This window comes from Rhinoraja longicauda, chromosome 43, assembly GCF_053455715.1.
Source record: "Rhinoraja longicauda isolate Sanriku21f chromosome 43, sRhiLon1.1, whole genome shotgun sequence".
Classification (NCBI taxonomy): Eukaryota; Metazoa; Chordata; class Chondrichthyes; order Rajiformes; family Arhynchobatidae; genus Rhinoraja; species Rhinoraja longicauda.
In genome coordinates, this window is record NC_135995.1 from 7070486 (window position 1) to 7084303 (window position 13818).

Genomic DNA, 13818 nt, shown 5'->3' on the forward strand with positions numbered 1-13818 from the left:
TTGAATGGTGAAATAGTCTTGATTTTTAAAAGATTTTTTTAGATTTAGAGATACAGCGCGGAAACAGGCCCTTCGGCCCACCGAGTCCGCGCCGCCCAGCGATCCCCGCACATTAACACTATCCTACACACACTAGGGACAATTTTTACATTTACCCAGTCAATTAACCTACCTACCTGTACGTCTTTGGAAGTATGGCCTAATTCTACTCCGATCACTTATGACTTTATAAGATATTTTCAACCATTTATTAAGATTCAGGATACAGTATCTAAAAGGATAATGGGATTATATTCCATGGAAGCTACCCAATATACAGCTGGGCATGTAGCTGAAGATGATTAATGTTTCAGGATGTGCTATAGTGGGACTTAGTTGGGCTTCTCTTATATCTATATCCTTCCTTTGTCCCGCCCCCCTGACATCAGTCTGAAGAAGGGTCTCGACCCGAAACGTCATCCATTCCCTCTCTCCTAGATGCTGCCTGACCTGCTGAGTTACTCCAGCATTTTGTGATACCTTCAATTTGTACCAGCATCTGCAGTCATTTTCCTACACAACTTGTCTTCTTTGTTGGCCTGCCAATTTTAGTACACCCTTCTTAATCAGCCACTTCTGAAATTTGTGTACCTCCATCTTTCCTTGTGTCATTGTCACTTAAAACATTGTAATGTTCATTTTACATTGCAATTCCTTTTTCTTATTTTAAAAGTTCATTTCCATCACTTCTCACTTACCTGCGTCAACTGTCATCAGCCATTACTATTTCACCAGATCGCCAGAAATCTGCAAATGGTTTTTACTTTTCAATGATAGTTCTAAGCTTCATTTTAACTGCAAACTTTGTCCTGTTAACTGAAGTCCATTCGTTAAATATCCCAACACTGACTCTGGACTTTTATGCTGTAATTTTCATCAAGTACCTTCCAAAAATCCATTAGATTACATATGTCTCATTAGCCTCCTTATTGAAGACTCAATTAGATTGATCAAACATCTCATAACAATATAAATATAACAATATAACAACTACAGCATGGAAACAGGCCTGTCCGGCCCTACCAGTCCACGCCGACCATTCTCCCTGACCTAGTCTCATCTACCTGCACTCAGACCATAACCCTCCAATCCCCTCCTATCCATATACCTATCCAATTTACTCTTAAATAATAAAATCGAGCCAGCCTCCACCACTTCCACCGGAAGCCCATTCCATACAGCCACAACCCTCTGAGTAAAGAAGTTCCCCCTCATGTTACCCCTAAACCTTTGTCCCTCAATTCTGAAGCTATGTCCCCTTGTTGGAATCTTCCCCACTCTCAAAGGGAAAAGCCTACCCACGTCAACTCTGTCCGTCCCTCTCAAAATTTTAAAAACCTCTATCAAGTCCCCCCTCAACCTTCTACGCTCCAAAGAATAAAGACCCAACCTGTTCAACCTCTCTCTGTAGCCTAAGTGCTGAAACCCAGGCAACATTCTAGTAAATCTCCTCTGTACCCTCTCCATTTTGTCGACATCCTTCCTATAATTTGGCGACCAGAACTGCACACCATACTCCAGATTCGGCCTCACCAATGCCCTGTACAATTTCAACATTACATCCCAACTTCTATACTCGATGCTCTGATTTATAAAGGCAAGCATACCAAACGCCTTCTTCACCACCCTATCCACATGAGATTCCACCTTCAGGGAACAATGCACAGTTATTCCCAGATCCCTCTGTTCCACTGCATTCCTCAATTCCCTACCATTTACCCTGTACGTCCTATTTTGATTTGTCCTACCAAAATGCAGCACCTCACACTTATCAGCATTAAACTCCATCTGCCATCTTTCAGCCCACCCTTCCAAAAGGCCCAAGTCTCTCTGTAGACTTTGAAAATCTACCTCACTATCAACTACTCCACCTATCTTAGTATCATCTGCATATTTACTAATCCAATTTGCCACACCATCATCCAGATCATTAATGTAAATGACAAACAACAGTGGACCCAACACAGATCCTTGGGGCACTCCACTAGACACTGGCCTCCAACCTGACATACAATTGTCAACCGTTACCCTCTGGTATCTCCCATTCAGCCATTGTTGAATCCATCTTGCAACCTCACTATTAATACCCAACGATTTAACCCTCTTAATCAACCTTCCATGTGGAACCTTGTCAAATGCCTTACTGAAGTCCATATAGACAACATCCACAGCCTTGCCCTTATCAATTTCCCTGGTAACCTCTTCAAAAAATTCAAGAAGATTAGTCAAACATGACCTTCCAGGCACAAATCCATGTTGACTGTTTCTAATCAGGCCTTGATTATCCAAATAATTATATATATTGTCCCTAAGTATCTTTTCCATTAATTTTCCCACCACAGACGTCAAACTAATAGGTGTATAATTGCTAGGTTTACTTTTAGAACCTTTTTTAAACAAAGGCACAACATGCGCAATGCGCCAATCTTCTGGCACCATCCCTGTTTCTAATGACGTTTGAAATATTTCCGTCATAGCCCCTGCTATTTCTGCACTAACTTCCCTCAATGTCCTAGGGAATATCCTATCAGGACCTGGAGACTTATCCACTTTTATATTCTTCAAAAGTGTCCGTACCTCCTCTTCTTTAATCCTCCTAATTTCCATCACTACTCTACTTGTTTCGCTTACCTCACATAATTCAATATCCTTCTCCTCGGTAAATACCGAAGAAAAGAAATTGTTTAATATCTCCCCCATTTCTTCCGGCTCAGCACATAGCTGTCCACTCTGACTCTCTAATGGACCAATTTTATCCCTCACTATCCTTTTGCTATTGACATATCTGTAGAACCCCTTGGGGTTTACTTTTACATTACTTGCCAAAGCAGCCTCATATCTTTTTTTCGCTTTTCTGATTTCCTTTTTAAGATTCCTTTTACATTCTTTATATTCCTCAAGAACCTCATTTACTCCCTGCCGCTTATATTTATTGTATATCTCCCTCTTTTTCCGAACCAAGTGTCCAATTTCTCTGGAAAACCACGGCTCTTTCAAATTATTATTCTTTCCTTTCCACCGAACAGGGACATAAAGACTCTGTACTCTCAAAATTTCACCTTTAAATATCCTCCATTTCTCTATTATATCCTTTTCATAAAACAACAATTTCCATTTCACTCCTTTTAAATCCTTTCTCATCTCCTCAAAATTAGCCTTTCTCCAATCCAAAATCTCAACCCTTGGTCCAGATTTGACCTTCTCCATAATGATATTGAAACTAATGGCATTATGATCACTAGACCCAAAGTGCTCCTCAACACATACCTCCGTCACCTGACCCATCTCATTTCCTAACAGGAGGTCCAACACTGCCCCTTCTCTGGTAGGCACCTCTACGTATTGCTACAAAAAACTATCCTGCACACATTTTACAAACTCCAAACCATCCAGCCCTTTAACAGAATGTGATTCCCAGTCTATATACGGAAAATTGAAATCACCCACAATCACCACTCTGTGCTTACTACTAATATCTGCTATCTCCTTACATATTTGCTCTTCCAATTCTCGTTCCCTATTTGGCGGTCTATAATACACCCCTATAAGTGTTGCTAAACCTTTCTCATTTCTGAGTTCCACCCAAACAGCCTCCTTATGCACCTTATGCACCTCTATAATATCACCCCTCATCCTCCTGCGCTCAAAGGAATAGAGTACCAGCCTACTCAACCTCTCCCGGTAGTCAGACCCTCCAGAGTCCTGGCAACATCCTCATAAAACGTCTCTGCACCCTTTCCAGCTTAACAACATCTTTCCTATAATAGAAGGTATTTATTCACAAAATGCTGGAGTAACTCAGCAGGTCAGGCAGCATCTCAGGAGAGAAGGAATGGGTGACGTTTCGGGTCGAGACCCTTCTTCAGACTGACTCCCACACTGTGATCTTGGGCAAGTTAAAGGGTGAAGGGTCAATATAGTTATTAGTGCCATGTTACTTTCTGTGAGAATACCAGGTATTAGGTCATTTTAAATAGTCTTGTTTGACCCGCAATATATCTCAATGGTATCTTCTTTCCCAGTTACAACAGTGACATTGATCAAGAAGGATATTGCGTTCCTTATCGATGAATCGATTAATGTTGGGAATGCCTATTTCCCTCTTCTCCGTGAGTTCATCATTAAGATAATTCAAACGTTCAGCATTGGACGAGATGGTATGCAAGTGGCCGTGGTACTGTACAGCGATGTTGCAAGAACCGTATTCTATCTGAACAGTTACAGCACCCTGTCTGAGATTGTCTCCCACTTAAATGGGCTCAGGCCGAAAGAAGGAAGGACCCTTAATACCGGCGCAGCATTGGACTATGTTCATAAAAACATCTTTACCAAAGCCACGGGGAGCAGGATCGAGGAGAATGTCCCCCAGATGGTTTTCATCGTTACAGCTGGAAGATCTGCCGATGATGTCCAACCGCCTGCAGAAGCCCTGGAGCGGGAGGGCATTGCCACCATTGCGGTTGGAGTGGGTAATGCAGATGTGGAGGAGGTAAAGCGCATTGCGTACCATGATCGCAGGGCTTTCCAAGTGTCTGACTTTCAATCCTTGGATACCATCTGGAATACAGTGATATCGTCACTGATTTATGGAGGAGCCGCAGTAACACCTTCAGGTAGGTCGTCGAAAATGCTTCCACATCTTGCCGTGTCATTCAGGATTCCAGTTCTATTCGTCGACATTGCTAATGGACACTAATGTTAAGCTGTGAGCCTGTCAGTTTAAGAGCATTTTTCAAACGAGCAGCATCTGGAAGTAAGCTCGTGTTATTGTGCACACATAAAAGGTGCATATTTTACTTGGGGATTTTCAATTTGGTCTTGTTTAAGACACTGCATCTGCATCAATACAAAATACAGAATCAATGCTAATGCATGGTAAATAAGAAGGTCATACAGTCTAAGTCATAGAGTGGTACGGTGTGGAAACGACCAACATGTCCCAGTTACTCTAGCCCCACGTGCCCGTGTTTGGTCCACATCCCTCCAAACCTGTCCTTTCCATGTCCCTGTTTAACTGCTTCTTAAACGCTAGGATAGTCCCAGCCTCCACTACCTCCTCTGGCAGCTTGTTCCATACGCCCACCACCCTTTGTGTGTAAAGGTTATCCCTCAGATTCCTATTAAATCTTTTCCCCTTCACCTTAAACCTATGTCCTCTGGTCCTCGATTCCCCTACTCTGGGCAAGAGACTCTGTGCATCCACCCGATCTATTCCTCTCATGATTTTATACACCTCTATAAGATCACCCCTCATCCTCCTGCGCTCCAGGGAATAGAGTCCCAGACTGCTCAACCTCTCCCTATAGCTCACACCCTCTAGTCCTGGCAACATCCTCGTAATTCTTCTCTGTACCCTTTTCAGCTTGAAGAAGTTATATTATTTGAAAGCGGGTATATGCCCCTTTAAGGTTACAAAGTTTAAGTGTTGAGTTCGAGTAGACATCCTTTCATTAAGCAGTGGCTGCTCTGAAATGGTAATTTCATCGAAGCCATTGCAGGTAGTCTGGCTCTGGCACTTCGACTTACAGAGAATTCACAATAAACCTGCTGATTGAAATACAAAAAGAAGTCCCTCATAAGGGCCTCAGGTCATAAGTGATAGGAGTAGAATTAGGCCATTTGGCCCATCAAGTCCGATAAGCCATAATTGAATGACGAAGAGATTTCAGAACAGCCGCTGCTTAATGAAAGGATGTCTACTCATCAGCGCCGGAGACTCAGGTTCGATCCTGACTACAGGCGCCATCTGTACGGAGTTTGTACGTTCTCCCCGTGACCTGCGTGGGTTTTCTCCGAGATCTTCGGTTTCCTCCCACACTCCAAAGACGTACAGGTTTGTAGGTTAATTGGCTGGGCAAATGTAAAAATTGTCCCTAGTGGGTGTAGGATAGTGTTAGTGTGCGGGGATCGCTGGGCGGCGCGGACCCGGTGGGCCGAAGGGCCTGTTTCTGCGCTGTATCTCTAAATCTAAATCTACTCGAACTCAACATTTAAACTTTGTTCCCTTAAAGGGGCATGTACCTGCTTTCAAATAACATAACTTCATCTCTCTCTCCTAACCCCATTCTCCTGCCTTCTCCCCATAACCTCTGACACCTGTACACCCTCAGTCCGTCATTTACGCCAGCTCCCGGAGAGCAATCCTAATGCCCCCTTTCTCCCTCTTAGATGCCAACAGCCCTTCTCTCTCGCTTGCTGCATCTATTCCCCTTTCATTATTTGGCTGGTTGACTACACTGAAGGCCAATTCAACCACGAGTGAGACAGCAGTACTAACTGCTGCACTATTGTCACCCCCCTTCCTTAATATTTCAACTTTATTTTGGAGCCTTAGATTTTAAAAAAAAGAGTGAACCCAAAGTCGTCAAAGCTGAAGGTCCAAAATTGAGCAACAGTTTTATAACGTCATGGGTATTCTGTAAAGTTACCAGTGGTTTCTCATTGCTGTGCTTGAGAAATTAATTTGCAGTATAGAGCAGATTCAGTGGTTAAATATACATCTAAAATATTTCCCATAAATTAAATATTTTGACATTATAATGGCATGATTCTGTGGGTGTTGGTTGAATGTTGCTTGTAGGCTTCACTTGTGGATTTTCATAACGTTGGCGCCATTTTAAATATCATTCTAGCATTGAAGAGAGATGTTGTCTTCCTCATTGATGGCTCTGCTGCAATGGGTCAATCATTTCTTCAAGTCCGTGAATTTCTAACGCATGTGGCCCAGCAGCTTGACATTGGACCCGACAAAGATAAAATGGCCGTCGTTCGGTACAGTTCTGACCAAAGCATAGAATTTGGCCTCGATACGTACTTAACGAAAGGCGAGGTGTTGGAGGCAATCAGGAGGCTTGTGCCAAAAGCAGGAAGACTCCTCAACACAGGGGCAGCGTTGGACTTCACCGCTAGGGATGTCTTCAGCCCATCTGCAGGCAGCAGGAGAGATATTGGTGCCTCACAGATCCTGGTGCTCATCACTGCTGGGAAATCAAGGGATGATGTTGGGCGGGCAGCAAGCAGGGTGAAACAAGCTGGTATTATGCCCATTGCCATCGGAGCCAAAAATGCAGATGCAGCAGAACTTCAACAAATCGTGCATGATTCCACATTTGCTTTAACAATGAGGGACTTCCAAGATTTATCAGCCATTCAACGAGACCTATTGGACAAAATGGCCACCAAGATTATTATTGAGCAAGGTAAGAGTCTTTGATACATTTTGTCCTATTCCATTAAATTGCTTAAGCATTTATTCACAAAGTGCTGGAGTAACTCAGCAGGTCAGGCAGCATCTCGGGAGAGAAGGAATGGGTGACGTTTCGGGTCGAGACCCTTCTTCAGACTGAAGAAGGGTCTCGACCCGAAATAAAACAATTGTTTTTGACATACCCAGTATTCTATGGTTTCACTTCTACAGACTGAAGAAGGGTCTCGACCCGAAACGTCACCCATTCCTTCTCTCCCGAGATGCTGCCTGACCTGCTGAGTTACTCCAGCACTTTGTGAATAAATACCTTCGATTTGTACCAGCATCTGCAGTTATTTTCTTATACTATAAATTGCTTAATCAGTTACACAAAGTGTTACTGTATTAAAAGACTTGGCCTCTCATTTTTGTTTTTAATTTAAAGTTGTCGGGTGAAACCATAGAATACTGGGTTTGTCAAAAACAATTGTTTTATTGTTAATATATTGTAGCTTGCAGGGATTTTTTTTTTTTTTGAGAAAACTTTACTTTTTCTTAATTTAGTTTAGTTTAGAGATACAGCGCAGAAATGGACCCATCGGCCCACCGGGTCCGCGCCGACCAGCGATCCCCACACAATAACACTATCCAACACCCACTAGGGCCAATTTTTAAAAAACATTTACTAAACCAATTAACCTACAAACCTGCACGTCTTTGGAGTGTGGGAGGAAGCTGAAGATCTCGGAGGAAAACCCACACAGTTCACGGGGAGAACGTACAAACTCTCTACTCCGTACAACTCCGTAGTTGGGATGGAACCTGGGTCTCCGACACGGCATTCGCTGTAAGGCAGCAACTCTACCGCTGTGCCACCGTGACCGCCCTTAATGGAAGAATTAAAAATATATATTTTCATCAACCAATAAATTTAAAAACGATGAAATGTAGAAATCACAAATACATAGTAATGAGGTCATAAGGAATAGGAGTAGAATTAGGCCATTCGGCCCATCAAGTCTACTCTGCCATTCAATAATGGCCGATCTATCTCTCCCATCTAACCCCATTCTCCTGCCTTCTCCCCATAACCCCTGACACCTGTAGAGATTAGTTTAGGATTCACAGTGTGAAGCAATACCTCTTGAGTTTAAGGGAATAAGTTAGGAAGGCAGTTGATAGGGTGGTTGAGAATAACATTTTGGATAATGCTGACAAAGAAATCGCAAGGAAGTTAAGGTCTGAATTGAGGCAGTCACGCAGGGAAACAGGATAAGAACTCCAAAGACGTCTGAAGAAGGGTCTCGACCCGAAACGTCACCCATTCCTTCTCTCCCGAGATGCTGCCTGACCTGCTGAGTTACTCCAGCATTTTGTGAATAAATCGATTTGTACCAGCATCTGCAGTTATTTTCTTATACAGGTATGTAGGTTAATTGGCTGGGCAAATGTAAAAGAAATTTCGCCCTAGGGTGTAGGATAGTGTTAATATGCGGGGATCGCTGGGCGGCGCGTACCCAGTGGGCCGAAGGGCCTGTTTCCGTGCTGTATCTCTAAAAAAAAAAATTAAATAAAATTTTAAAAAAAGAATTTCCTTTTAGCCCCATTCTTTACAATCAAAACGCAACCCGACATATAGAAACAAAGAACTACAGATGCTGGCTTATACCAAAGGTGGACACAAAGTGCTGGAGTAACTCAATGGGTCAGGCAGCATCTCTGGAGAGAAAAGATGGGTCACGTTTTGGGCTGGAACATTCTTCAGACTAAAAGTATGGGGTGGGGTGGGGGAGGGGAAGGGGGGTTGTGAAGAGTTGGAGGCGAGAAAAGATGAAGACCATTCAAAGCCGGCCACAAATGACCTCAGGCAGGGTGTTGCCTAGCAGGTCCATTGTTGGCCAGGGATGGTGTGATGTGGGAGCTGTGAACTACCCTGGCAGACCCATTGCTCCTGCCCCACTGAGCTCATCTTTGCATCAGTAACCACAAGCTGGCGTAACAACTGTCCTTATACTTCCTCCCTCGACTCCATCCCAGGACCCTTCAGGTTGGACGGAGGTTCACATGTGCCTCATCTTCTGCATCCGACGTTCCCGATGTGGGCTCCTGTGCAAACGTAGACCCTGCGACCGTTTCTCTGAACACTCGCACTCAGTCCGCTCAGGCCTGTGGGATTTTACATTTGCCAACCATTTCAACTCCCCTTCCCGTTCCCACACTGACCTTTCCATCCTGGGCCTCCTCCACTGTCAGAGTGAGGCCACGTGCAGATCGGAGGAACAGCACCTCATGTTTCGCTTGGGTAGCTTACAACCCAGCGGTATGAATATTGAATTCTCTCATTTTAAGTAAGGTCATCTCATACTCCCCACTTCCTCACTTCCCCCTCACCCCCTTTCTCCTCCCTAGTTGTTTTTACCAGTTCCAGAGTTCTCCACATTGTTTCTCTCTTGAGATCACACCTTCCCGAGCCAACAATGGACCTTCCAGGCTTAAAAATGAACAGAATATTATAGAAAATAAGATCAAAAGGAAAATCTAAAATCAAAAGGCCTTACCTTTACTTGACCAGAACTGGCCGACTGGAAAGTATTCTTGTATGGCGGCATGTGGAGGACCAACAGCATATTAGGCAGGTGGTCATAATGTTTTAGCTCATCAGTGTAAATGTATAGATCAGCTGCAGAAATTGATATATATATACGTGTGTGTGTGTGTATATATATATATATATATATGCAGGCACGCAAGCACATGTAAGCACACACACACATGCACACGTATATACATGCGTATATATGTATATGCATATATATATATATATATATATATATATATATATATATATGTGTGTATGTGCCTGACTTGGACATCAATGTATATGGATTAATTGCTAATTTTGCAGGCGACACCAAGATTGTTGGAATAGTGGATTGTGAGGAAATATACAGTGAAATATAGATCAGCTATAGAAATGGCCGGAGATAAGGCAGATAGAGTTTAATCCGACCAAGTGTGAGCTGCTGTACTTTGGAAGGTAGTATGTAAGGCAAAAGTATATGGTTTAAAGTTAGATCCTTAACAGCATTAATGTACTGAGGGGCCCAGGGCTCCAAGTATATAGTGCACTGAAAGTGGCAACAACAGTAGAGAGTGATAAAGAGTGGTAATGGTAAACATAGAAACATAGAAAATAGGTGCAGGAGTAGGCCATTCGGCCCTTCGAGCCTGCACCGCCATTCAATATGATCATGGCTGATCATCCAGCTCAGTAACCTGTACCTGCCTTCTCTCCATACCCCCTGATACCTTTAGCCACAAGGGCCACATCTAACTCCCTCTTAAATATAGCCAATGAACTGGCCTCAACTACCCTCTGTGGCAGAGAATTCCACAGATTCACCACTCTCTGTGTGAAAAGAAGTTGATGTGTTGGATGCAGGAGAAATGGGCAGGAGTAAAGACCTGAGCGACTTTGATAAGGGCCAAATTGTTATGGCCAGACGACTGGGTCAGAGCTCTCTGTAAAGAAGGCGCCTGGTATGCTTACCTTCGTCGGTCAGGACATTGAATATAATACTCGGGCAGCTTCATATGACTTTGGTTTGGCCGCATTTGGAGTGTTGCATACAGTTCTGGTTGCTCCTTTAAAAGAAGAATGTGGGAGTTACAGAGAGAGTGAAGAAGAGATTTACCAGAATATTGGCTGGACTGGAGAGGATTAGCTCTAAGGTGACTTGGATTGTTTTTTCTGGAATCTAGGAGGCTCAGAGAAACATATAAAATTGTGCGAGGCATAGATAGACAGTCAGAACCTATTCCCAGGTAGAAATGTCAAAGACTAGATGGCGAAGCTTTAAGATGAAGGGGGCAAAGTTTAAAAGAGATGTGTGTGGACGGGTTTTTTGTTTACACAGGGTGCTGCCAGAGGTGGCAGTGGAGACGGATACGATAGTGGCATATAAGAGGCTTTTAGAGAGATACAAACACTAGTCATCCAAGGTTCCCTTCTTTTCCCACCCTTATTACTCCTCCTTGCAGGAACATGTTAGACAATAGACAATAGGTGCAGGAGGAGGCCATTCGGCCCTTCGAGCCAGCACCACCATTCAATGTGATCATGGCTGATCATTCTCAATCAGTACCCTGTTCCTGCCTTCTCCCCATACCCCCTGACTCCGCTAGCCTTAAGAGCTCTATCTCGCTCTCGGTTCTGAAATTCGATGAACTGGCCTTTAAAAGACTCCCACATGTCAGATGCTGACTTACCTAATAATGACTGTTCCCAATTTACTCTCTCTTGCTCCTGACTAATAATGTTGTAATCTGCCGTACCCCAAGTTAGGTCCAGACTTATCCCGACTCAAAATAATCGTAAAACCTATGGAGACACAAGGAGTGACCCGAAACATCACCCATTCCTTCTCCTCAGAGACGCTGCCTGTCCCGCTGAGTTACTCCAGGATTTTGTGTCTATCTTTGGTGTAAACCCAGCATCTGCAGTTCCTTCCTGCACACCGCTGTAGTGAGATTTGGGCAATTGCCTCCCGCCATTATTGCAAGTGACAGACAGCAAGACCAGAAAGGAATGGCAGAACCTACTTGGCAATGACTGAAAGAGCGTGGAACCATTTGAGACCACTGAGTTGTTGCCATCTCTCCTCTCATTAAAGTCGTACCAGGAATTGCTATTCTGTTCACTTGCTTGGAGTCAGTGCTGCAACAGAGCTGGGATTTACATACAAACAAGCAGAGACTGTTCGCTTCCCCTTTCCCTCTTCTGCTATTTCATGTTAGCATGATTGCTCATCCAAATACAGGACTCTATTCCAGCTTTCTCACCACTGGGCCTGACCATTCTGCCCAATGAACAATTCCTTCTTGAATATATTTAATGATTTAGCTTCAGTTTCCAATGCAAAATTAAAACTAATAGGTGCTAGTGAATTTTTTATCACACCAAGTCTTCCACTAAAGAATTTCTGTACAAGGGGTAACTTTATCACACAAAGGGTGGTGGGTGTATGGAACGAGCTGCCAGAGGAGGTAGTTGAGAAAGAGTTGGGCAGAAACATGGATAGGACAGGTTTGGAGGGATATGGACCGAACACGGGTAGGTGGGACTAGTGTAACTGGGATATATTGGCCGGTGTGGGCAAGTTGGGCTGAAGGGCCTGTTTCTACACTGTACCACTCTACGAGAAACTAAAACCAGTCTAAAACTCAAAATGGATAAAGCAAACATTCTTGAAGCATCTGATAGAAATAATGAGGCGTATATATTGATACACAAAATGCCGGAGTAACTCAGCAGGTCAGGCAGCATCTCGGGAGAGAAGGAATGGGTGACGTTTCGGGTCGAGACCCTTCTTCAGACTGAAGAAGGGTCTCGACCCGAAACGTCACCCATTCCTTCTCTCCCGAGATGCTGCCTGACCTGCTGAGTTACTCCAGCATTTTGTGAATAAATACCTTCGATTTGTACCAGCATCTGCAGTTATTTTCTTATATGTATATATTGATAGATCCACTCTGATTAACAGATGTGTGAAATTAAGTTAATTTGGCAGAGGTGGAAGGCAACATTGGATGCAGAGAGATAGTTTTCACTTTCACTTGAAAAAGCTCTACTCAATTGAATTGGCGGCAAAATTTAATCTATATGTTCTACATTAGGCTTGGAATTAACATTGGGCTCATTGAGGTCAGATTCAAAATTGCATTGGCACATACAAGAAATTGAAAGGACAGCTAGCTATGCATTAAACAAGCGTTTTCACCTGAAACGTCACCTATTCCTCCTTATCGCATGAGATGCTGCCTAACCCATGGAGTTACTCCAGCATTAGGTGTCTACATTAAGTGTTTCAAATGTTTATTTACTATTTATACTGATAGAAAATATGCAAGAGATATTGATTCCTTATTGTTTTGATGTGGTTATGCTTTATTCTTAATTGTTAACTTAACTTAATTGTTAACTGTATGTTTGTGTTGTTATTTGTGAGCAAAGCACCAAGGCACATTCCTTGTATCTGCACATACTTGGCCAATAAACTTATTCATTCATTCATTCATTTGGATACATTGGATATTTAGATTTTAATCAACCCTTCTTGAGGAACGTTATTGAAACAATAATACATGATTTAAAGGCAATACTAATCTTTAATAGTCCCATGAGTTATGCCAGCATTATATTCATTTGCGGTCCTTATTGTCAGGTGTACATTTTGTTAAAAAATGTATGTTATTATTCAGTGGAAATAAGAGAGAAACTACCTCCAGATGTGAAAAATTGTTCAACAGTTATTTAACTATTACAGTCAATAACCAACTCCAGATGTGAAAAATTGTACAATAGTAATAAGACTTTTACAGTCAACATCTAACTGTCAGAAATCTTTTAATCCATTTCAGCAGATGATGTTAAGAGGGATATCGTGTTCATCATCGATGGATCTGACAATGTAACACCAGTCTTTTCCGCAATTCAAAGATTCATCTCGCGTGTGGTGAGCAGCCTTGACATTGGAAGTGACAAAGTCAGAGTAGGGTTGGTTCAGTACAGTGAAGATCCCAGAGTCAACTTC

The 13818-nt window shown here is 42.9% G+C and overlaps 1 protein-coding gene across 1 annotated transcript in view; it reads left to right on the plus strand.

Moving 5' to 3' along the window:
- The window catches only part of LOC144612206 (collagen alpha-3(VI) chain-like), a 72979-nt gene that overhangs the window by 9417 nt on the left and 49744 nt on the right, over positions 1-13818 (plus strand). The window contains exons 3-5 of the mRNA XM_078431763.1: positions 4062-4652; positions 6672-7238; positions 13646-13809. Coding sequence (XP_078287889.1) covers positions 4062-4652; positions 6672-7238; positions 13646-13809 — 1322 coding nt within the window. The remainder of the gene's footprint in view (positions 1-4061; positions 4653-6671; positions 7239-13645; positions 13810-13818) is intronic.